Source organism: Nannobrachium achirus (assembly GCF_963921795.1).
Source record: "Nannobrachium achirus genome assembly, chromosome: 3".
NCBI classification, from domain to species: Eukaryota; Metazoa; Chordata; class Actinopteri; order Myctophiformes; family Myctophidae; genus Nannobrachium; species Nannobrachium achirus.
Window position 1 is genome coordinate 42,201,458 of NC_137812.1, and position 25,502 is coordinate 42,226,959.

Sequence of the window (25,502 nt, forward strand, 5' to 3'; positions counted from 1 at the left end):
AGTCACTCAGCGTACACTCTGAGTGGCTGAGCTATGAAACGCCCACAGGACGACACTCTTCCGGTATCGAACCATCATGGCGTGCTAGTGGTCAACACGTGAGTTTGGATCCTCAACATTTACTGTAAGAATAGTTTCTGTTCAATCTTGATCCGGTTTTTATTGTTAGCATACATTATGCAAAAGCTAATTCTGTCTCGGGTTTATATTTGTTTTCTAAATGTGCTTGCCTCGTAACTGCAATGCTATTATGACGTAGATATCCTCTACACATGTTTATGTTTTGACTTGAGAGACCTAACAGGGGTACAGCCCTACAGCCTGGTTACTTCTTTCTTGCTGTATTGATACGTGACAATGTGATCATCATACATTTATTTTACTTTGAGTAAAATAAATCTATGACAGACTAGTCTTCTTGATCCAAGGCTAAATAATAAGCAGTCTACTTTGGATCATATGAGTTGCAGTATTGATTGAAGACTATCATTATGTATTTTATCGAGTCTGACATTTGCTTACATATCTACGTTTCAGCAATTGTCAGACTATAAACTACATCTTTGATAGTCTTATGATCTAAGGCAAGGCTACTGTGTGTGTGTGTGTGTGTGTGTGTGTGTGTGTGTGTGTGTGTGTGTGTGTGTGTGTGTGTGTGTGTGTTTGTGTGTGTGCGGTGCGTGTGTAACTTTAACTGTATGCGGTCGACCTGAAATTATGTGAGAAACTCCCTAAAGTAATGTCCCTTTCCAGTCGTTTTATAAGGCCAAATCAGCAATAATGGCATCACTGGAGGAGGATTTCCCTCGAGGAGGGACCGCTAAGAAGACTACTGAGGGTGAAGCAGAGGTCCAGAGGACAGAGGTGGACAACCTGTTCCAGGTAGAGATGGACACCTTTCTCTTTGCATGTCCAGTCCAGTGGCTGAAGATTACACCTGGCCAGAAACAAATGTCTCTCTTGAAAAATAATTATCAGATTTTTCTGAATCTGTATGGCACATGTGACAATTTTTCATGGTCTATTGTAAACCCTGCATAAGTTGGGGGCAACGCACACTCCACTTTCTTTTTGAGCAGTGTTAACCGCTCCTATGTCTGGCTTTGTGTGTATGTATGCAGGGGTGAGATGCCATGGGCTCGCGTGGGCTCGGCAAGCCCACACTTATTTTGCTGCACGCACGCGCGCCTCATGCACACACTAATTAACAATAAAAACAGCGTGCGCGCATGACGTCATGAATTTAGAGGACCCACACTTCTGAAATCCATATCACACCACTGTATGTATGAGAACGGAACTCCATGTATGGAAATAACTAACGTCACGGACAGAACGGCCCATACAAGGAGATATGCAGTATGCACATGTGTTGTGTTTGATACCATGCGAAGTGAGCACCATGAAGTAGTGAGCACCGCGAAGTAGTGAGCACAGCGAAGTAGTGAGCACCGCTTGTGCTCACTTCGCACAGGTGCGATGTTTCTCTTCTAAATAGTGCAGGGAATCAACCCCCCCAAATTGCACATTTCAAAGAAAGAAAATGAATTTTCGCACACACTACTGTTCATCACCTATTCCATGAAGTAAGGACCTTTCCCATAGTAGAAAGGTCCTTCTGACTGAGACATCAATATGTTTCAATGGATCAATGCAGAGGTGATCAATGTGTGCAGCCAGGAATACATGTATTTTATGTACCTTGCATAGGTTGAACTGTGACTTTAGAACTTTTAGAAAGTTATTTATAATATGACATTTGTATTTATAATATGACATTTGTTTCTCAGTCAGTGGAAATGCAATACATCTTTGTGAAATAGACTGCCTTTATATATCATTTTCCTTTTGTTTAATGTAAGTTTAGTCATATGGGTTCAGATCTTTTTCCCCATAAGGCTTTACATAAAATTGTATGAATTATCATTATTCTGTAGTTGTACATGTGATACTTTGTCTTATTTAGTCACAGAAACCAGCTGAAACCAAGAAAAGAAAGGTTAAGAAAAGTGACGGCACACAATCAAAGAAGCCAAAGACAGATGACGAAGAAGACCTGCTGACACTCAATGCTACAGTCAAACATGTTGAAATTCTTCATATCAAGGTAAAGGGATTTGGGGGGAATCACCATTTGAAACTTTTAAGTTAACAATATTTAATGTTATTTGGTAAAGAAATATTCTACACACATGATTTCAAGTTATCTCTATTTGATTAATAAAGCAACACAAACCCATACTGTATTTATCGCAAACATGAAAACATAAAAATATGGAACCTGCAGGGTTTATAATGATGTATGTTTGTTTTCTTTTATTTCTCAGAATGTGAAGGAGGGCACATTATTGCTGGGCTGTGTGAAGGAGGTGACAGACTTTGAGGTTACAGTCAGTCTTCCTTCTGGCCTGCAAGGCTACCTCAGCATCAAGAACATCTCTGACACCTACACCAAGATCCTCACCGAGCAACTGGATGATGATAACATGGAGGTAGTGACTGAATTCCATTTTTTTTTTGTCAAATATGTTTTATTGCCAACAGATTATCAACAACAATGTATTCAGTTATAAGATTAACAATTTTCTGTTTTAGCATATTAAGAAAAGAAAAGGAAAGAGCTGAAAACAAACAAGAAATAAAATACAATATGGCATCAAAACAACCCCTTCATACCCTCCCACCCCTACTGCTCAGTGACGAAACGCATAATAGAGAATCAGAGTGAATTGTTCAATGGACATGCATTAGAATAAACAGTCTGTTTACAGTAACATCATCCTTCTACTCAGGTAACGGACAAGGGGCAGCCAGATCTTATCAAATTGTGCCTGTCTGTCTTTAAGTGAATATCGTATTCTCTCAAGGTGAAGTGTACTAGTCATTTCATTAAAACTCTCTCCCAGCCATTTACAATAGGCTTGTGCGCCTATACTGCCAGGAATTTTATTAATTTCCAAGTTAGCTTTAATCTAACCCAACAGGGATCATATTGTTGTAAAATGTAGTACTAGTACTATCCACTAGAGTGTGCCCAACGATAATCTCCTAGAGTCTGGACTAGCGAGTGGACAGCAGTAGACCCATAATGGCGGCGCCCATTGGCGGCCATTATGTCTCCCGGTCCGCCGAACGGGAGCTATAAAACACGATCCGAACGTCGTGCACACGCCATTTACACTCGTTTTTGCTCTTGAGTGACCAATCTGTCAGTCCAGCCATTTTTTTCCGAATGAAAATCGGTCTAGATATGGTAAAGTTTGATAAGAAAAACGTCAACATTCAATGCTGTAAAAAGGCCCATTCTATGTTATGGCCGAACGACTTCCGGGTTACGTCATCGATGATGTCACTTCCTTCGAATATGTAACTTTAGACTAAAATTAAGCTAGAAAGGTCATTTATAGCTCAAAAAATGTCAAAAAAATACCAAAATGATCAGAAAATGATCCCCAAGGCGACGTTTGGCGATCTGGCTGCCTCACCCTCCTCAAAATGGCGATGGAAGGCGATTTGGCTGTGAACTAGTTAAGCCAGTGAGTGACTGAATTCCATTTTGAGAATCCATTTTATGATGTTCCTTTTTAATGGGAGGCTGTGAGGATTCTATTTTAGCCATGGTGGTGGTGGTGTTTTTTTTTCTTTTTCTTGCAGAGGTGAAAGGTTTGAAGTGAGACAACTGAGGCATTGGTTCCAAACTCAAACCTAAATGCCAAAGCCTGATCTGGAATATTGAACATATTTAATTGTTGGACCTTGTACTGTTTTTTTTTTTCTTCTGTAGGAGATCTGTTCTATGCCACACCTGTTCTGCCGTGGCATGTTGCTGAGATGCGTGGTTGCTTCATTGGGTTTGAGTAAAGGAGGCTTTTTTAGGATCCAGCTGTCAATCAATCCCAAGCTGGTCAACAAGGCATTAACCTCAGCTTCTCTGAAGGCTGGCATGGTGAGTCAACAGTTATGCATTCTTAATATGCGTATTCACCTAAAACATTATATGTTATTGAATTATTTGTCAAAAATGAATATTGTGCTCTGTTTGTGTATGATGATGTAGACCCTGAGTGGCTGTGTCCAGAGTGTTGAAGACTATGGCTACATAGTTGACATTGGAGTCAGTGGAACAAAAGCTTTCCTACCAAAGCAGGCAGTTACAGGAAAACAGAACAACCCTGAAGGTATCACGGTACCATTCATATCACTTTTCACTTGAATCCTGGCTGTAAACAAATGTTTTATTTGAATGATTTTGCTCTCTTGTGTCCAGAGCTGAGGGTTGGTGAATATGTGACTCCAAAGCTGGAGGAGGTGAAGAATGATGGATGCTTGGTTCGGCTATCTGTTAACCACCTTGGCCGGGCCCATGCCGAGTTAAAGCATGAATGGACTCTCACTAACCTTCTCCCCGGGCTCATTGTCAAAGCTAATATCGCAAAGGTAGTAATAAATATGACTTTGTTAATGACAGTAATACCACCAATACGTATATATGTTCTCTAAGCATAGGGTGGGATCCAAAATTCTAGTGGCATCTTTTTAGTTTAAGAATCTTTCTGCTTCAATACTGAAGTTCGATTTTTGGCCATAGTAGGTGGCACAGTTTACATTTAAGACTATTTTCTTAATTTCAATCCAACATATATGTTACAGGTAACGAAACATGGTTTGTTCCTGGACTTCCTGTCCAACTTCCGTGGCCAGGTGGATCTTCTTCACATGGAGCCAGATCAGAGCTACTCTGAGGGAGCTGAGGTACATCACTGCCTACATAGATCCTATTGGCAATGCCTATTCTGGCTTTAACTGGATGGTGGCTATGACAAATGTGAATTAACTGGTTAAGTATTCTAATAGTAATAATCATCATCATAAAACCGCCTCTTCTATTTTCTGTGCTACCCATGTCAAAACACCCTACATTATAACAAGCTGTCCAGTTGTAACAAGACCGTTAATGCGAGCAAGCTACACACAACAAATGATGATCTTTTAGAGTAAATATAGTATGTTATTTACAATTGTCTCTTTCATATAGCAATCTATGATGGATGAATACTAATTTGAATAAACCTGCATTAAATGGATTACTATATTGGCAGCCATTGTGCTGTACCGTAACAGCATTGCCAATTTGTTGGCATCACTATATTGTTTTTGAATTTAAATACATAGGTTGTAAAGTTACTGTATGGACATTAATGAAGTCGGCTATCAAAAACGTGTCTTTAGTTGCCTAAAAGCATTTTGCAATGCTTTATTTATCTTTGTAGTGAAATAAAATTGGTTTTCAATTTGAATTCTGTACACACATCTCTCCAGGTGCGAGCGATGGTGGTGTACATGGAGCCGGCCAGCCGTCTGATTGGCCTCTCCCTGCGTAGCTACCTCCTTCAGCCGGGGGCCAGTCTAGACACTACCCCAGCTGGTGGGGAACGGATCGGTGACGTCATTGAAGGCTGCAAGATAACCTCCATGCACCACCATTCTGGAGCCATGCTGGAGCTGCCAGACAAGACTGTGGTCTTCATACATGTTAGTTGCACCCACCCAACCGCTAGAATTGTTGCTTCCTTTATTACACCCACGTTTTGGCATCTTCATGGGTTCATGGAGGGTTTCCATTCTCTCCACTGAGCGCAGTGATAGAATTGATGTGCATTTTTGGGGATTGGGGTGATGCAAATATGCTGGGATGCCAGATGCAGTTATCACCAAAATTTTTGTTCCACTGACCACTGTCTCCCAGTGTTAATTTTGACAACAGTCTTTCAGTCTTAGTCAACAAAATTAACACTGCTATCTCCCACAGAGAAACCACCTTAAGGAAACATACATGGAAGCCAAAGACGACCACCTGCTGGCCATGCCTCAGCTCAGCTGCAGGATCCTGGACTACAGTCCCATGGATCAGATCCATTTAGCTAGTATAAGAAAGTAAGTGGATGTTGCGTTTGTGTGGTTCTGTAGTGGTGCTTGAATGTTTGTGAACCCCTTAATATCTTTTCATATTTCTGATGTAATACATATGACCAATACATATGACTAAATCATCACATTAGAAACTATCCATGTTGTTTCCCAACCCCATTGTTGTCCTGCCCATCTTAGAGTTAACCCATGTGTTAATGTCTCATACCAGAGTTGGTCAAAATGTTTAGTATGCAGCACGGTGAGCTCTGGTTAACAACACCTGTACTGTCTTGTGTCCAGTTGATGTGTTGGTAACATTTTGGTCTGCTTCCAGGAGCATCATTGACAGGCCTTTCTTCAGATACCACGACCTTCATGCTGGCCAGATGGTAGAGGTAAGAGCAGAGATCCCCTCATGATGTAAAACCCCTGCTTACATACATGCTGCCATTTTGTAATAATGTCTGCTCAATATAATACATTGCAACAAATAAAACGTGCGCCATTGTCTCTGTGAAAGAGTTTGAGCATTTTTCCTCATCTGTACAGATTTCACCTTTCTGTTTTGTATAATACTATTTACATTTTAATTGTAATTTTGGAAGTATGCTTTATTAACTGTTCTTTTCATATCAGAGGTACCTCTTGGCCCCCCTTAATGCAACCGTTTCCTCTCTTTCAAGGTGACAGTGTCCAACCTGGTGACCCATGGGATGACGGTGATACTGTCTGACCACATCAAGGGCTTTGTGCCCAGGATACACCTGTCTGACATTGTCCTCAAGAACCCAGAGAGGAAATACTCAGAGGGCATGAAGATCAAATGTCGGGTCAGTCAATCTTCTGACATTAGCACCACTGGTCGACCACTGCCATGCAGGCGTCAGCTATACTGAAGTTGGCTAAAGACCTTGTTGATTTATTATCCCAAGAGGGAAAATCAGTCGCTCAGAGGCGGCACAGGAGTTAAGGTTACAAAGTTACAGGGAAATTTGAAAAGAAAAAAAGTACTGTTGTGTACAGCAAAAAAAGAATAAGAATCAACAATACAGGGCAGTCGTAAATGTATATAAAATATAAATATATATAAAGGGTCGAGAACAGTCAATGTGACATAAGTGTCACGTCATAACACAAATAGTACCGTAATACAAATTTGTGATGTCCTGTTGAATGTGTTTCTTTCCTTCAGGTGCTGTCGGTAGATGCAGAGAAGAAGAAACTGACCTTGACCAGGAAGAAGGCCCTGTTGGAGTCCACACTGCCTTTGTTCCTGAGCTACTCGGATGCCCGCCGTGGCCGTATCTCCCATGGCTACATTGTCTGTATCGAGAAGTTTGGCTGCATTGTGCGTTTTTACAATGACGTCAAGGGCCTGGTACCTATGAGAGAGCTGAGTTCTGAGTTTGTGACAAACCCAGAGGAACTGTTCTATGTTGGACAGGTGAGGTACACTTATGTTAAGCCGTACCTTTGTACATAGATCATTTTAATAAATGTTTCCCTAAGTAAATTTACACTTTGTACCACAACCCTTTCAAGCTGATAAAGTGTATTGATGTTATTTATTGTCCAGGTGGTGAAGGCGAAGGTCCTTCAATGTGACCCTGAGAAGGAGAAGTTGCTGATGTCCTTTAAGGCTGTGGTAGAAGGAGACACAGAGGAATGCCCCAAACCACAGTTTGACTTTGCTGTTGGGAAGGTAAGACAAAGATGGCCCTTTTGCATGATTCCATATAACTTTCTTATTTGTTCTCTCTCATATGTGTGTATTCTAAGTAACCACTCTCAACTTCCCTATTGTGGGCATATAATTATAGACAACATTTTCACATCTTCCTCACGTGGCTTCAGTTGTATAAGTATAGTATAAAATGGGGCTTAAGTGGTTAATTCGTCAAGCAGGTTTTGTCATTAGTTAGCTAATAATGGCTGAATGTGTCTAATACCTGTATTCACTATCATTTAGAAATTGGATGCCACGTTGCTGAAAAAGTCAGACAATGGACTTGACGTGGCTATTCTCCCTGAAAAAACCCACGCCGTGCTACCCACCATGCATCTCTCTGACCACATGTCCAACTGTCTCCTATTGCGCGATGCTTTGCGAGAAGGAGACACCATCTCCAACCTGGTCTGCCTTAACAACACCAAACAGGGCATTGTATCCTTTCTTTCTGAACGTCATCAAAGCATACGATAACTAGATAAGTTATGTATTTAGAAGAGATCATATCTTCATCAAATTCTGAAGTAACTTAAATATTGTAACTTGACTAATGCAAATGTAGAAAACGACTCCCTTGTATTTGTCCTTAATTGCGTCTTTTTTTAAGACCCTGACCAAGAAGCCCTCTGTGAAATCATCTTTGGAGGAAGGAATGGTTGCTAAGGATTTCTCTGAGCTCAAAGTTAGCATGCAGATGATGGGCTGGATCAAAAGAATCATGCCATACGGTGTCTTCGTAGAGTTCCCCTATGGACTGGTGGGCCTCGCTCCCAAGTCGGTGAGTCCAGAAGGCTGTCTGCCTTCCAAAGTCGTTGAGAAAGCCTGATCTATAGTTGTTTGCACACTGTCAATAGATCTACACACGCTCACAAAATATCACAGCGCCAAGCATTGGGAGCTTGTAGATCTGCTCTTTTCAGCACACTACACCAGCACTCACCTAAGCGATCATATCCAGTGCGTTACCTGTACAGGGTTCCCACGGTCATGAAATTCCTGGAAATATTTTGAAATGAGAAAAATATTTTTCCAGTACTGGAAAAGTTTTGGAATTTATCAAGGGTCCTGGAAGGTCCTGGAAAAAATAGCTATGCATTGTCTTTGGTTATTACCCGGCTTGGTTGAACGCTTGATTCTGATTGGTCGAGCGCTGAAATCAGCGGTGAATTATGAGCGGATAATGACCGCTCCGCTCTATAATTCACCGCTGCCTAATCAAAGGCTCAGAGCAGCTGCTGTATTCAGGCTGCACTGCGTGGATTTCGTGCCGTATCCAACATGTCTACCATGTAAACAAACACACAGCGACATTTACAACCAAACGTTGCTCTGAAGAATGTTTTAAAAAACATTTGAGGCGAGAAATAGACGACGCAGTAACAGAAATGGATTCTATTTGATCAGCACTTCCTTGTTTTCCAAGGCGAGCGTGTTGCGCTCGGGGGGACGCACTTTCAGCCGTCTGTAAACAAGGAAACACTTTGTTTTGATTTTAGTTTTGAGTCAAATTATTAATTTTATGTATTAGCCGGGTAATAAGTGCTATAAGGTCTTGCTGCTTGGTCATTACGGCTTATATGGACACTTCGGGCTGATAATTCCCCTCGGCTCCGCCTCGGGGAATTATCACCCCGTCGTGTCCATATAAGCCGTAATGACCGCGCAGCAAGACCTTATCGCATACTTATTGATTTTGTTAACACCTCTGAAATGACAAATTAAACATGGGCCAAATTTTTTAGGCAGAAATTGTGAAAATAGCCGATCTACATGCTGTGAGCATGTAGATCTGCTATTTTCACAATAGAACAGTGTTGTAGAAAATTCCTCAACTCTTAGTGCTCGTCAGGGTTCTGGGCCCCCAGTTAAAACATGATTATTTCCGGGGTCACGGCCTGAAAAGGTTGAGAACCACTGGCATACACTACCTGTCTTTGGGCATTGCGCATAGGAGTAAGCGACCTGTTATTGAGCTGAATTATTGTTATATAGTCCTGGAAATTGGGTTAAATATTCAGGAAAAGTTTTGGAAAAGTTTTGGAAATTAATTGGTAAAAATGTGTGGGAACCCTGACTGTACTTGTCAGTGTAAATGTCTCACCCACCCCATGTAAAATTCTGTTTCCATTCTCCCTCACAGGCCATGAGTGACAGGTTTGTCAGCGTCGGCGATGTAGAAACTCTGTTCCAGGTGGGCCAGACAGTGTTTGCCAAGGTGACCAACCTTGATAAAGAGAAGGGACGTTTCCTGGTTACCCTGAAGATGTCTGAAATGATAACTCCGGAGGGGGATGCCCAGGCCAGGCTGATCACAGGTCTGCAAGAAAGAAGAGTCGTGGCAGAAATGATGGCCTGTAGAGGTATGATCATTCGTACGACTACTGTATATTTTGCCAATAACATGCCCAAAATGGGGGTCGGTTTGGTTAACCCATTTATTGTGTGTCATTATCTTATGCTTTAACTATTGAAAAATAGCAGATATACAAGCTCACAGCGCGGCACCAAGTGCCGCGCTGCGAGCTTGTAGATCTACTATTTTTGAAAAATCGTGAAAATTTGAATTTTGACCCGATTCTATAAGTGTCTTTTGAATCCTTCTAAGAGTTTTTGAAAACCCTTCCATGTCAGCAATCTGGCTATAGCCATCATCAAAGAAAAGGTCCTTTTCACTTAACTGGAGCTCAGTTAGTCTGTTCTTGAGAGACTACTATGTCAGTGGTTCTCAAACCTTTTCATGTGAAGGACCCCCAAAATGATATGTATTTGGCCACGGACCCGCATCTCAAAATATTTAGTTCCAGGGACCACCTAGAAGCAAAATTTGAGTTACAATCGTTCGCTTTGAAAATACATATATTCAAAGATTTGCACACATTTTCACGACTTTTTCAAAAATAGCAGATCTACAAGCTCGCAGCGTGGCACTCGGTGCCGCGCTGTGAGCTTGTATATCTGCTATTTTTCACTGGTTAAAGCATTCAATAATTCTAGGCCTAAATTTAATCTTCCATGTTTTCCTTTCTCAGATGACTCTGATATTCACCAGCAGCTGTCTGAGCTTTCTGTGGGCCAAAAGATAAAGCTGACTGTGGATACGATGGAAGATGATGGTGGTGTGATCTTTAAATCAGACTACTTATCCAGTGCCTCCATATCTGCTTCCAAACAGCATGTCATGGGTATGTATTCACACAGCTCAGTGTTGGGGAAAGTCAGTCAGTTGCTGCAATATAATGTAGTAATTAATATCACTGTCTTCAGATCTTATGTCCTTATATCACTTTCATAACAAATAATCCGCTTTTTACTTGTTTTTACATTGAACACAGCTCTCATCCAGTTGATGTCATTCAATTTGATCATCTTGTACTGCAAGCAATAAACACCAGCCCTGATTTTGTGACATTTAAGACACTTACATGACATTTCATCTGTATGTTTTTTCAGGTGTGAACTTGACCCCAGGACAGAAGGTTAATGCAGCCATCCTACATGTTGACTCCATTTCCAGTCATGTTCATGTGTCTGTCCTTTCCAATCTAGTTGAGAAGAAAAAGTCTGTGAGTATTACTCTCCATTCTTGTTTTCTGAACACTCTTTGTATGATGATTTATAATGTTAAACAGATTTGAACAGATGCCAAATGGCACTTAAAGAGTCATGGAACACAAAATCACTTTTTCTATAAATATATATTATATACATGAGTCACTTGTGATAGGGAGCAATGATATGGTTCAATTTGTCCATAGGCTTGTGGATTCAGAGCTTTCTGCTGTCTCTGTAGCTATTTCTGTGTTCTTCCAGTCTCAGGGTAGAAAATAAATATTTGGCGCCACTCATTAAATATTAGCTCATGCTATTTTATTTCTGCGACGTGACGTAGGCATGTCTAATTAATATTAACGTTTGTTTTATATAGAGTTGTATCAAGGGGGGCGTGGTTTCATTGTACTGACCAGAGAGAGTCACCTTATTTGGAAACACACATGAGTTGCAGCTGTCTTTCCTGGTTCTCTCTCTCAAGTCGGACTCTTGGGTGTAATTTAGGGTATATATTTTCAATGGTTTTAGTCGGATATATTACTTTTGAGTATTTTAGCCATGGCTTGTTGTCTCGTTGTGTCGTTCAGAGCCGAAACCACCGTGTTTACATGAGAGAAGCTGCACATTTTAACTGGTTATAGAACATGGAGTTGCCGAATCTTTATACTTTTTACACCTCCAATGGCTGGTTTTAAAATTTGTTTCCGAAATGCAAACTGCAACAAGTGCCCACTGCCGACAGCTTCTCTCTGCCTCTCTCTGATAGAACACAATGATATGCCCGCACTACTCCGCCCCCTCCCCCCACAACGGCAGATAACCACGCCTACATTTTAGAAATCTTTTCATATTCTCAAGTCTGATAAAACAAATAAAGAGGCGGGGTTTCTGATTCTGACCCCTTTAACCATTGTGACTTTACAATCTGTTCTAAATTAAGACTTTTGTAATTACTTCCCTGCCTGTTCCTAATGTTTCCAATTTGACATATTTTAACAGTTAATGGACGGGTCAAAATACTCAGCCACGGTCCAGCAAATGGACAACGACTTTGCTGTTGTCTCTTTGGCCGACACAGCCCAACTGACGGTGATCCAAACCACAGGTCACTTGAATGAGACACAGAAGCTGGAGCGGGGCAAACCTCTGACCGCCAAGGTTATAGAAGCCAGCTGTCAAGAACTGGAAGGGCTCCCCCTGGTGTCCTGGGAGTACACTGCGCCAAAGCGCCAGCGCACTTTTTCGGACATTAATGCAACAACAAGTGGTTACTGCTACGGTGAGATAGTCAAGGGTACGGTGCGGACAGTGAAGCCCACATGTGTGTTGGTGACACTAGAGGATGAACACACAGGAAGTGTGCACGTGTCACAAGTGGCAGAGGAAGTGTTGGCTGGCACCTTCCCCACATCCTTGATGAAAGTGGGCAAAGAGGTCACCGGCAGAGTCATTGGAGGCCGTGAGGGCACTACCCACAGGTGGATACCGCATGCTTCATTTCATGAGGAAGTTATTTTCTTTTAGACAGTGCTTATTTGCAGCAAGGGCGAGCTCCCAGAGCGTCCCAGTCCTAAAGACGCGTCCTCCTCCGACACCCCCGCGTCCTCACCATTGTGCTCAAACTCGTTGGGGAAAAACGTGCACACAGCATCTACCAGCGTCTTCCCGGGAGGACGGAGCAGAGGCATCGGCAGGTTAGCATTTCTCCAGGTTGGCATCACCAGCGTCGCTCCGTCCTCACAGGAAGACAGAGCGTCCGCAGGTTAGCATTTCGCCAGGTTAGCACCACCAGCGTTGAGCTCCGAAAGCGTCGGCAGGTTAGCATGTCACCAGCGTTAGTTTGACTGAGGTTAGGGTTAAGGTTAGATTTAGGTGGTAGGACCTCCCGTCTGGGATTTTAAACTGGGAGTCGGGGACAGCCAGTACGCCACTGTGTACAAGTCCGCTTAGTGGAGCGTCTCGTCCGCGGAGAGGCCGTGTCTAATCCATGAAGCGTATAATCCACGTTCCGTCCGCGTCTAATTTGCATTCCAGCCGTGGAGAGGACGCGTCTAGTCCGCGGGCGGACGCATCTGAGGTCGTGGACGCTCAGGGAGCTCGCCCTCCCTCCTTATTTGAGTAGGGACACAGGACGGAGAATTCCTCATTCCAATTTTCCATTAACTCGTGTTTTCTTGAATGCATTCTTCATAAAGCAGCTGATAACCTTTTAAAGACCTGAGTTATTTTATGGCTTTAAATCTTTTGAATTTCTGTTTCAGATTCTTGCCCTTCTCCCATAACAAATTCAAATACAGCATTCCTGAGCTAACGCTTCTTCCAAGGTAAGTATTTTCCCATCCAACAAGTATATCCTGCTGTCCATTTGTTTTTTTGTTTTTTTTCATGAGTTTCTATCTCTCCATAGTAAACTTGATCCGAGCGTAGAAATCAAACCAGCTCTGCCAGAAGAAAAGCTGAGCAGCTACAAAGTCGGAGAAGAAATTACATGCTTTGTATCAAAGGTATGTTTTTCAAATTTTAATGGCTTTTATTATTTTATTTATTGTCTTTACTCCGCCTGTGTGTGCCGCAGCTAATGTCCCTAATCCCTCCAGGCTATGTGATATGCATTCCATGAGACCAGTTTTGCACATCCCTAGTTCTAGCCAAATGTGGACACGCAAATAAACTGGCACAAGCCGATGGATGTAGAGCAACATCAAAGCAAAGTGAATTTTGGACTACTCAAACTAACAATGTGTTTATGCTTCTGTCCCTAGTACAACCCAGAGAAGAAATGTTTGGAGATCAGCACTGATCCTTGTATTACAGGGACTGTAGAATTACTGGCCATGATCACAGATCCTAAAGTAAGTTTCATTTGTTGCCTTCTCACTCAAATTGAGCATCATTCTTTGTTTGTATGCCCTTGGGAAATTACCATCTGTGCAAAGCTAGTTAAGAAATTAGTCTCAGTTAGGTAATTGTACAAATGGATTAAAAAGGTCCATGTAAACCAGGGTTCCCCAATAGGTGGCCCGCGGGGGCTACTGTCTGGCCCCCACCAACCCCAGTAAAAATGGTGGTATAAGAGCAGCAACAACATTGTCATTGTCGGGTGGACACCTCCTTTCTCCAAATGATAAATGCAAAACGAACGGTTTTGGACATACAAGATTTTCACCCGACAATGACGATATCTGAACTGTCGCTGGAGTAGCGGGAACGCCACCGTCGCCCCCTGCAATGTTGTGGCCCTCAGCTTGGTACCCTAGACATAATTATGAAAACTAATTGGGAAACCCTGATGTAAACCATTGTTCTTGTGTTTGCTTCCAGGATGCCAGCCATCCAGAGAAGTTGTATAAACAGGGCCAGGCCGTCTGTGCTACAGTGGTAGAGGTGACCCCCAAATCTCAACGCTTTGCCCTGTCTCTCAATGGTAAGAAGATATTCAGTTAATTCAGTTTGACACTTTGACTATTTAGCATTAACTGCCAGTATCTCTTCATGGGCCCACCATGGTGACTTGGTATGTTTTTACATTAACCATGTTTGCCTCTATGAGCCGTAATAGGCTCTCCTAAGAATATATTTTTTATGAAATGATTTGATGATCTGTTTTTCCAAATGATATCCAGGTTCCCACACACTGAAGGAGAAAAGCATTACCATGGGGATGGTGAAAAATGTTCTTCCACAACTGGGCCTGTTGGTGAAGCTTGCCTGTGGTGCCATGGGAACCGTGTGCGTTACGGACCTGGCTGACTCCTACAGCGGCAACCCCCTGGGAGCTTACAGCAAGGAGCAGGTGGTCCGGTCAGTATCAGTGACTAGAGCTCTAGGCAGGGGCGTCAATTGGGTATGGCAGGGGTATGCAGCTGCCATACCCTGGGTCCAGGGGCGAAAATAAAAGTTACTTTTAAATATAAATACATGAATGTCTCTTTGTGCTGGTTATTATGTTGTTAAATTACTGTAAAATAACTACAAATGCAACATTTTACAAAATGGTCACTTTAACACGGTATTATATAATTATATTCTCCACATTTCTATTCATCTTGACAGAATAGTATATTCCCAGGTTCCGCAGGTCAGCTGCACAGCCAAGTTTAGCTGCACTTGAACAACTGTTCCAGGCTGCCATATCCAGCCCAAGAAACCGTAGAAACGGGAGAAAAAAAGAAAACGTACTTCTCAAAATAAATGAATCATGCCTGTTGATAAGGTATGGCAACATGACTGGTGTCTTGAACGCGCGCCTTCGCGCGTGTTCAAGACACCAGTCATGTTGCATACCTTAGCTTTTTCTGAACTGACGCCACTGGCTCTAGGTCACAACAGCCAGGCCTGGTTTACTAAATGCATGAGAAAACCCAATGCCCTGACTGAAAAAATAAAGTATACAAAGACCGGCATAGATGCAATATAAGTATGTACTGGATATACGGTGGTAGATTTAGAATTAGATTTGTGAATTATAGTTGTCTTCTTTCTTCCCAGGTGTTTTGTATTGGGGAATGAAAACAGCAAGTGGCAGCTGTCTCTCCGTCCATCAAGGTATTAGAAGTGCTTCATTCACAAGGCCATTTGTATCAAATTCACAGCTGTATTAAACCCTGTCATTACACAACATCTCTGTGTCTTTTAGTCCATTGTGTTATACGTTTTCACCCTGTGGATAAACACAACCACTGCACCTACAGGTTGAGACCAGAGCAGAGCAAGGCAGTGAAGGACGTCGAGGTTTCATCCATCGACGACCTGAAACCTGGCCAAGTCATCAGAGGCTACATCAAGTCTGTGGGAGAGCAAGGAGTCTTTATCAGGTAGCCCACAAGAATACGTCCTTTGTGCACAAAATCTCAAGAGAACCACAGACTATTACAAGGCTGCACCAAGTTGAAAGTGGAGAAAAGTTGTGAACTTGCAGATCTACTACTAAGAGATTTCATTTGGTGAAGAGGGGAAAAAGGAGGGGACCAAGTATAGACCACTGGGGGACCTCGGGCAATCATGGTACATTGTTTCTAAATTGTATGTAGGAAACAGACTCTCGGGGCGGCATAGCTCAGGGGTAGAGAAACCGTTATTAGAGCACGAAGGGTTCCCAGTTCGAATCCGGGCTCCCCCTGAGTGAATGTCGAAGGGTCCTTGGGCAAGACTCTGAGCCCCTAGTTGCTCCCGGTGAGCAGGTTGGTACCTTGCATGGTTTCCTCCGCCACCGGTGTATGAATGTGTGCGTGAATGGGTGAATGTAATGCACAATCTCTGTAAAGATTAGATTAGATTAGATTAGAGTTTATTTGTCATTGTAACAATACAGTACAGGTACACAGGCACAGTTTCATTTGTCAACGATCAACTCATTTACAAAGAACAGTACACATACAAGTACATTCACAGTACAACAAAATGTATTTGTGCATTTAAGGGAGCACAGCTGCTGCCATTCCATGGCGCTTTGGATAAAAGCGCTATATAAATGCACCATTTACCATTTATGTTGGAAACAGACTCTCTATCACTTTGCATATCATAACCTAGATGTGTGTGCATCTTTTATTTTTATTTTCAGGTTGTCTCACTCCATCACTGGCCGAGCCCAGTTCCAGCAGGCCACCAAGTACTTTGCCAAACACAGTGTCTTGGCAGATAACCTACCTGTCAATACCCTGCTCACTACTAAGATCCTCAGGTAAGCTCATCATTATGCTGTGTAAAGCTTTCTGCATTGGTATTGCTGCTCTGGAGATTACAACCTATTTCCATACAACCTATTTCCATAGATTAAAAAGATAAATACAAAATCCATTACTTTTCAAATGATAAATTGGTGAAGACGGAAAGAATGGGCCAAGGATAGACCCAACCCCGGTCAACAAAGTATAGATTATTTAAAGTAACTTTCCTCTTGAACCCTGTTTCCTGTGCAAGTCCTTATAGAGCCTGCCTGCTTGCTCAGCCTCGGGGGATAATTGAATCTTGACCATCAGGTCAAAATTGGTGTCAGTTTGCCTTTTATCAATAAAAAAAAGTTTAAGCTTTAAGTGGTTAAACATTCTCAACACTTGTCAGAACTCAGAACATCTATGAAAATTGTTTTGTTGCCTCTTATTTAAGGAAACTATGTTGCTCTTATGAAACAGTCTTCCTTCATAACTCTTTGTAACCTTTCCTTATTAGTATTGACAAAGAGGAGGACCTGGTAAACCTGTCCCTGCTTCCAGAAGACACTGGGAAGCCTGACGTGCTTCCTGCATCGCTGGGCCTGCCTCTGCGTCTGGTCGGAGAGGACAAAGAGAAACTCAACCAGCACATGAAGAGGACACGCACGTTGTCTCAGAGCCAACAGGTTACACAACAGCTGCCATTCTATCTATTTATTGCCTCCATTCTTCTATTCCTCCCATTCCTTACTGATACCCTGTCTCTCTCTCTCTGGGTTGTTATGGTTAAGGCAGGAACACACTGCCAGATATTAAACTGGTCGGGGTGTCATCAGATCGTTAAAGTATTTCTCACCAGTCACTACACGAATGCCTTTCTTGAAATCGGCTGTCATAAATGTCGTTGTGGTTTCACAGGACTTTTAGCCGAGTTGTAACCAAGCTTCTCGCCAAAGAAAGAGTGTTGTTGTGGACGTGACGTGGCGTGATTAGCAAATGAAGCTCAGGAATTGGTTGAGAGGGATGTTTTGGTTTTCTGTGTGAACATCAGTATAAAGTATAGAGTATAAAGTTGGAACCATAAACCGAGGATTATGTCTCTGCCAGATGTCAACCAGTCGATCCTTTTATTAGGTCCATGTGTTATTGTGTTGTGCATTTTTGGTTTTCTACGTCGCTTTCTTTGGAACCATGCCGTCATCGTCTCCACTGTTTGTTTTGGGTTTGATGCACAACACATGGACCCACGGAAAGGAGGATCGGCTGGTACGGGTTTCTCATTGGTTGAAACTGATGCTTCTCGCAGTGCTTGATAGAGCCAAATATCTAACCTGCCCGATATTCACGAACGCACTGGAAGTCTCACCAAGCGCCGGAATCACGCAGTGATCTTGTCTTTCACACAGCGAGCAAAACCTCAGCGAGCAAATCTCGATCTTGCATTAGATCAGGGGTTTTGACGGCGAGTGCCAAAAATGGCCAGCGACAGCATAATATGAGCAAATATCTTGACATGTGTACCAGCCCTTAATTAGAAATTAAGCATGATTCTTGAACGTGTTGTTGTTATGTGTAAAGCCCTTTCATGTTTTGCATAGATGATTTTATTTTATAACCTTTTATGGCAGACTTACAAGCTATGAGATTGTGCAATGCCATTATGTTCCTGTTGAAGCCACAATTCCATATGAAAAACATTAAATTAATTTCTATTATGTCCAGGATCAGGCTGAGCAAGTCCCCAAGAAGAAAAAGAAGAAAACAAAGACATTGAAGACTGAGGACAATGACAGTGGAGTGGAGGTGTACTTCAGAGAGGAAGATGAGCCAAAGCCTGAGCAAGCAACGGTTAATGAGCCGTTTTCATCACTCCAAACCCTTCTCTAACAATGCTTTTAACTCTGGGAATGATGTCATTTATGACTAACCTTCATTCTCACTTTGTTACTTAGGTGAAGCCCAGCCCAGGGAGTGGAGCCAGGCTCCAGGTGACTGCAGGATTCTCATGGGATGTGGGTCTCAGCTCCCTGAAACCAGCCTCTGTAGCCCAGGATGCAGATTCCAGTGATGGGGAGGACCAAGCAGAAAACAGCAAGGTTGGGGGTGATACACTTTGATAAGAATACGTTTTATGTATGTTTTGGATATTAATTATATGCCCCTTTACCCAGCTTATGTTCCCTTAATTCATCTGCATAGTTGAAGCACGTATCACTCATCTCAATTATATTAACGTAATGATAAGTGGTTCATTTTATATAGAGACATATATCCAACGTGCTTTAAATTAGGATTTACATTCACACAAAATGGCTGATTTGCAAGCTCACAATGGGTCATCGTGTGACATGGTGTAAGCTTGTAGTTCTGCTCTTCTAGCAATTCTTGAAAGATTATTTCATTTTTTAATTGAATGCTCAAAATGGGGACGCCAGGTTGAAAGTGGTTAATGTCTTGCTCAAGGATACCGAAACCAATCCAGGTGGAGCCGGAGATTGAGCCAGATACCTTCCGATTCCCAAGTGGCCTCTCGTCTCTACCCTGTTTTGTTTTGTAAAGTGACTTTGGCTATCTTGAAAAGTGCTATATAAATTGCATTAATATTGAGCCACTGCCCCCAGATGGGGTAATGAGTTATCAGTATAGATTTATACAACTCTCCTAATATGTGTCTCACCACTCTTGATTAATTTTCCCCTCCCAACACCACCCCACCCCTTTTCCCCCCTCGCAGCCGCAGAAGAAGTCTCGCCATGAGTTATCGCAGGAGAAGAAGCAGGCTGAAAAGGCTCTGGTGCAGCGGGAGGCTGAGCTGATGGATCCCACCATGAGACCTCAGGACACATCGGCCTTTGAGCGCCTGCTCCTGGCCTCACCCGACAGCTCCCTGCTCTGGCTCCAGTACATGGCCCACCATCTCCAGGCCACGCAGATTGAACAGGCCCGCGCCGTGGCTGAGAGGGCCCTGAAGACCATCGGCTTCAGGTGAGATGAGGTGTTTAATTAATCCTTGGGGTGTTTCTTTTTTTTCTTTTTTCTTTTTTTCAATGTATGTTTGCTCATATGTTTCCTCTGCATTTTACCCATCCTTGGAGCAGCGTTGGTGTGAAGCCCTCGTTATTGTGAAGCGCTATTTTTGCGCCATTTTAAGAATTTAATCATTCTTAAAATATATGGGGAGCCTCTGGTCGCTTAAACATATTATCTTTGTTTAAAAATAATATTACACTACACAAATGTAAAAGGTTTATTTTTGTGTAGGTAGGGTGTAGTTAGTGTGGGGATGTGATTGGAGTGTTTTTCTATTAGGTAGGATGTATCACTTAGGGGTGTCATGGGCATCGTGTATGAGCATTCATTTTAACCCTTTGTATTGTTTTCCTCTGTCTAGAGAGGAACAGGAGAAGCTGAATGTGTGGGTAGCCTTGATGAACCTGGAGAACATGTATGGCACAGAGGAAAGCCTAAAGAAAGTGTTTGAGCGGGCAGTGCAGTTTTGTGAGCCCATGCCAGTCTATCAGCAGCTGGCTGACATCTATGTCAAGTCCAACAAGCCCAAGGTACGGTCCAGTGGGTGATGAGGCCCACACGCTTAACATGTTTTCATTGGTCCTGTAGCTAGGGCTGTCACGATATGACATTTTACATGACGATTAATTTGAAGATGCACATGGCAGATATGACGCTTAACCTAAATACACAAAGAAATTACTGACATAATTTGACAACTTACTACTTAAAAAAGAACATTGATAGTGGAAATGGCCGATCTACAAGCTCACAACGCGTCGCATCGCGACGCGTTGTGAGCTTGTAGATCTGCTATTTCCACTATTTCTGAAAATGTATGAACATTTTTCAACATTCACGATTATGACAAAATAATTGCGATTATGGCAAATAATTGTGATTAGACGATTATGTAATAATTGTGACAGCCCTACCTGTAGCTATGAAAGTGTTTCCTGTTGAGTGAATGTGTATATGTGTGTATATGTGTGACCAGGATGCAGAGGGCCTGTATAATGTGTATATGTCTGTATATGTGTGACCAGGATGCAGAGGGCCTGTATAATGTGTATATGTCTGTATACGTGTGACCAGGATGCGGAGGGCCTGTATAATGTGTATATGTGTGTATATGTGTGACCAGGATGCGGAGGTCCTGTATAAGACGATGGTGAAGCGTTTCCGTCAGAACCAGGCTGTGTGGTTGAGTTACGGGACCTTCCTGCTGCAGCAGGGCCAGGGTGACGCTGCCAGCGCTCTCCTGCAGAGGGCACTCAAGAGCTTGCCCTCCAAAGAAAGTAAGAGGTTCTCGCTTCTATAAACCTTTGATTGATTGATTGAAGACTTTATTAGAAGTTTGCATAGAAAAAGGTACAGTTTCATGACGGTACAGTTCACTGGTACAAGGTCTACTAAAAGGAGATCCATGAAAAGCCTAAGCTTATTTCCACTGGAAACCATTGAAGTATCTCATATAACATTGAATGACAGACAAATAGAACACAGTACTATGCAGTAGATATGTAAAGAAAAACAAAAAAGAAGACAGTAAGTCTAAAACAAACAGTATATACAAAGAAGGGGCAGGGGAGGGTAGGGTTGGGCTAGGTTCATTTTTTACCAGTTGCGAACGGCTGCTGCCTGTAAGTGGTTTTTCAGGGCAATTTTAAAAGATGCTAGTGATCCACACTCCTTTATGGCCTTCGGTAAGGCTTTCCACATTTTGGTGGTATAGCAGAAAAAAGAGTTTGTCCCTTTGTTGGTTTTGACTCTGGGTTGAAAGTGATCTGTGGCGCTGCCTCTGGTGTTGTAATTATGGACATCCTTAATGTTTATAAAGTATTTTGATAGGTACTTGGGTATCATAGTGGTGTAGTGTATCTTGTACACCAGGCCCATTGCAAGTTGCTGTACTCTGTCATCTACTCTGAGCCACCCCACTCTTAACTGGTGAGTAGCGGTGAGGTGAGTCTGATAGGGAAGGCCAAGCAGGACCCTAATTAGTTTATTTTGGGCTGTTTGGAGTTTAGTTTTCAGGGCTTGTGGTGCGTCACGATACCATACGTGGACTCCGTAGTCAAAGAGGGGCTGGATTATTGCACCAGCTATGGTCTTCAGTGTGTTGAAATTGACCATCGGGGCGATCCTCTTTAGGAAACGAGTTCGTTGGTTGATTTTATTTATTACTTTATAAGTCATCTTTTCACTGGAAAGATTAGCTTCAAGGATGCATCCTAAGTAAGATATTTCGTTTTTTCGTGTTATGACCTTGTCACCCACTTTGATTGTGAAGTTCTCGACTTTTTTGAGGTTATGATTTGATCCAAAGAGGATGGACTCCGTTTTTCCCAGGTGAATTGATAATTTGTTGTCGTTAAGCCATGTGCAGATCTTACTTAGTTCAGAGTTAAGTGTCTTTTCAACCTGCAAGTGGTCCTTGCCCGAGACTAGGAGAGCCGAGTCATCCGCGAACAGGAACAGGTTGCAGTCGCAAGCAGATGCCATGTCGTTCACGTATATTAGGAACAACAGAGGTCCCAGTATGCTACCTTGAGGAACACCACAGCTTACTGGGAGGGGGGGGGACAGGGTACCGTTAATATCCACCACCTGTTCCCTCCCCACCAGGTAAGATTGCATCCAACTCACTGCTGCGCTGTCAAGACCGATGGCTTTTAGTTTCTCAATCAGAATAGAATGATTTACGGTGTCAAATGCCTTCTGGAGGTCCATCATGACCATGCCGCTATATTTGCCGTCATCCGCTTCGCGTTTGATTTGGTCGGTCAAATAGAGAAGGCATGTGTCGGTGGAATGAGATTTTCTGAATCCAGATTGGAACTCGTAAATCAGATTATTCTCATCGAGATATCTTGCTATCTGTTCGTAGACTATTTTCTCCATGACTTTGGATATGGAGCTAAGAATGGAAACGGGACGGTAGTTTCCAGGGTCTAGTTTGCTACCTTTTTTATGCAGGGGGGTTACTTTTGCTAGTTTGAAGTCCTGTGGGACATGACCCTGTTCGATGGAAAGGTTAATTATGTGGGTAATGATTGGAGCAATGGTGGCGGCTGAATCTCTGAGAAATCTAGCTGGAATTTTATCAAGGCCAGACCTTAGTGTAACCTACTGCTTCAAGAGTATGTTATGGCACTTTTTCCACCAACTCAAATCTAATTTATTTTGGTTGTCTATCACTGATGCGATACCAAAAGGTGACTGTAAATGAGAATCGTCACTAGCATCATTGCTTCACAATGGTCTCCCCTATAACTTCTCCCAAGTATCGTTAAAGCAAATTTCTCTTCTTAATTGTTATCAGAAACGGTTTCTGTAAGACTATGGATAGTTTCCAGACAAGTCAGCATTGAGCATTTTGAAAGATTAGACGTCGCTATGACGATCGGCTACATAGAGGGACTACTCTTCTGCAGTGGGAAAACAAAGTACCTGGTACCTGCACACCCGTAGTCACTTCTGGTTTGGCAAGACTTTACCTCCATCTCAGTAAATCTCCAAATGTATTGTCCTTCATGCTCTTCATTCTGTATTCTTTTTCAGGTGTAGATGTGATCACCAAGTTTGCCCACCTGGAGTTCCGATATGGTGATCCAGAGAGAGGCCGTGCCATGTTTGACAAGACCCTGACCAGCTATCCCAAACGTACAGACCTGTGGTCCATCTTCATTGATCTTATGGTCAAACATGGGTCACAAAAGGAAGTTAGGTGAGGCAAAAGCGCTGTTTTTTTAAAAAGCCATCTGAGTTGCTGCATTTATTATTATTATTGGAAAATATATTTTTATTTTTAAATAATTGTTCCCTTTTTTTTGGTTACTTTTCAGCCTTGTGCAACTATTTGCAAGAATGCACAACCTTTAAATAATGTTTTCGCATTGCTCAACCTGAGACTGAAAACAATCTACTAGCTTAATTGTTAAAAATGGGTAGAAAATCGAGAAATAATAGACTAAGAAAATAAAATGCATTACAGAACCATGTCTTTAGCTTACATATCGAGGCGGTGACATGACTGGTTTCCAAAGGAGTAGGTATAGGTTTGTTAGCAGTTCACAACTACCTTGCATTACATTTTAGAAGTCCCCAGACATATCGTAGACAGAGATCTCCAGTTGTGTGACAATGCTAAACTGTAAGTGTGAGGTAACAGTATGGACTACTTAACAATAACATAAACTAGAATTTCGGGCCCTCAAATCTAGAGCTCGGGCCCCCTCTGGGGGCCCTCACGGTATACCAGCAATCAAATGGATTTGTAATGGGCAAATATGGGTAGTTCTTTTTTTGAGAAAGAATATTTTTTTGAGAAAAAATATTTTTTTGAGAAAAAAAAAAGTTTTTTGAAAAAAAGGTTTTTTGAAAAAAAAAAAAAAGTTTTGGCCTAATTGTGTTATTATTATTAGTATAATAGGCCTGCCAATGTTTTATTTTCATTATTTCAATGTTTTCATTTTAGCAAGACACAGACAGACAGACAGACAGACAGACAGACAGACAGACAGACAGACAGACAGACAGACAGACAGACAGACAGACAGACAGACAGACAGACAGACAGTCAGTCAGTCAGTCAGTCAGTCAGTCAGTCAGTCAGAAATTGCGTAGGAGACACTATGGGGAAAGATTTGCATAGCAAACCCACACATTACTTTTCTACAAAGTGTACATCGTGCGAATACAATAGCTTCAGGAGAAGCTGCTAGGAACATTGGGGTAAAAATGCGCGATTTTTGTGCAAAAGGTGGAGTCTTTAGATGCAGTGTAAATGAGAAAAAATAGTTTTTTGAGAAAAAAAGTTTTTGAAAAAAAAAAAAAGTTTTGGCCTAATTGTGTTATTATTATTACTATAATAGGCCTGCCAATGTTTTATTTTCATTATTTCAATGTTTTCATTTTAGCAAGACACACACACACACACCCCTACACACACACACACACACACACACACAGACAGACAGTATGTTGCTGTGAAGATGTGAGTGGGCCGAACTCTAGATGTGAGTGGCCCGAAGGGCCGCCAACTTCTTGTAAGATACAGGCTCTCGGCTAGCTAGGCTCTCGCTGCGCGCCCGTCACTGCTGAAGCAAACTGTAACCTGATACTTTGGTGACGAAAATTGCGTAGGAGACACTCTGGGGAAAGATTTGCATAGCAAACCCACACATTACTTTTCTACAAAGTGTACATCGTGCGAATACAATAGCTTCAGGAGAAGCTGCTAGGAACATTGGGGTAAAAATGCGCGATTTTTGTGCAAAAGGTGGAGTCTTTAGATGCAGTGTAAATGTGATTCTATCGCGCAGGATGCTTAAAAATACTTAAAGAGGGTCGCTGTGGGTTATGGCTGCTGAGATGTATCATAACTCTGTCCTTGTGGGACCTCCCCTCTCCGCAGGGCACTCTTTGACCGTGTGATCCACCTGAGTCTGGGGGTGAAGAAGATCAAGTTCTTCTTCAAGCGCTACTTGGAATATGAGAAGAAGCATGGCACACCAGAGAGCATCCAGGCCGTGAAAGAGAAGGCTTTGGAGTTTGTGGAGGCCAAAGGGACTGAGGCTGCATGCTAACACACCAAGCATGGATACAGCCATGTATTCATAGAACAGGTTCTAGTTCTAGATCTCTGC

General features: G+C 42.3%; 1 protein-coding gene across 3 annotated transcripts; it reads left to right on the plus strand.

Moving 5' to 3' along the window:
• Nucleotides 1–67: 67 nt before the first annotated feature.
• On the plus strand, nt 68–25,452 carry pdcd11 (programmed cell death 11). Of its 3 annotated transcripts, XM_080721411.1 has the most exons (37): nt 68–124; nt 754–882; nt 1,967–2,107; nt 2,328–2,492; nt 3,785–3,946; nt 4,058–4,178; nt 4,268–4,437; nt 4,651–4,752; nt 5,320–5,532; nt 5,810–5,934; nt 6,245–6,305; nt 6,594–6,740; nt 7,103–7,354; nt 7,487–7,612; nt 7,880–8,074; nt 8,247–8,417; nt 9,780–9,999; nt 10,669–10,821; nt 11,090–11,202; nt 12,188–12,666; nt 13,450–13,512; nt 13,596–13,692; nt 13,951–14,040; nt 14,510–14,612; nt 14,812–14,989; nt 15,677–15,733; nt 15,880–16,002; nt 16,752–16,871; nt 17,360–17,528; nt 18,565–18,690; nt 18,795–18,938; nt 19,577–19,827; nt 20,234–20,402; nt 20,947–20,967; nt 21,017–21,149; nt 23,416–23,581; nt 25,271–25,452. In XM_080721411.1, the coding sequence occupies exons 2-37, from the start codon at nt 781–783 to the stop codon at nt 25,440–25,442; spliced, it is 5,400 nt and encodes a 1,799-aa protein (XP_080577537.1). In that variant the 5' UTR covers nt 68–124; nt 754–780; the 3' UTR covers nt 25,443–25,452. The 3 variants fall into 3 exon arrangements, with proteins under 3 accessions (XP_080577537.1, XP_080577535.1, XP_080577536.1); XM_080721409.1 differs by lacking the exon at nt 20,947–20,967 and having other exon boundaries at nt 20,996–21,149; XM_080721410.1 differs by lacking the exon at nt 20,947–20,967 and having other exon boundaries at nt 79–98; nt 20,996–21,149.
• The last annotated feature ends 50 nt before the right edge of the window (nt 25,453–25,502 follow it).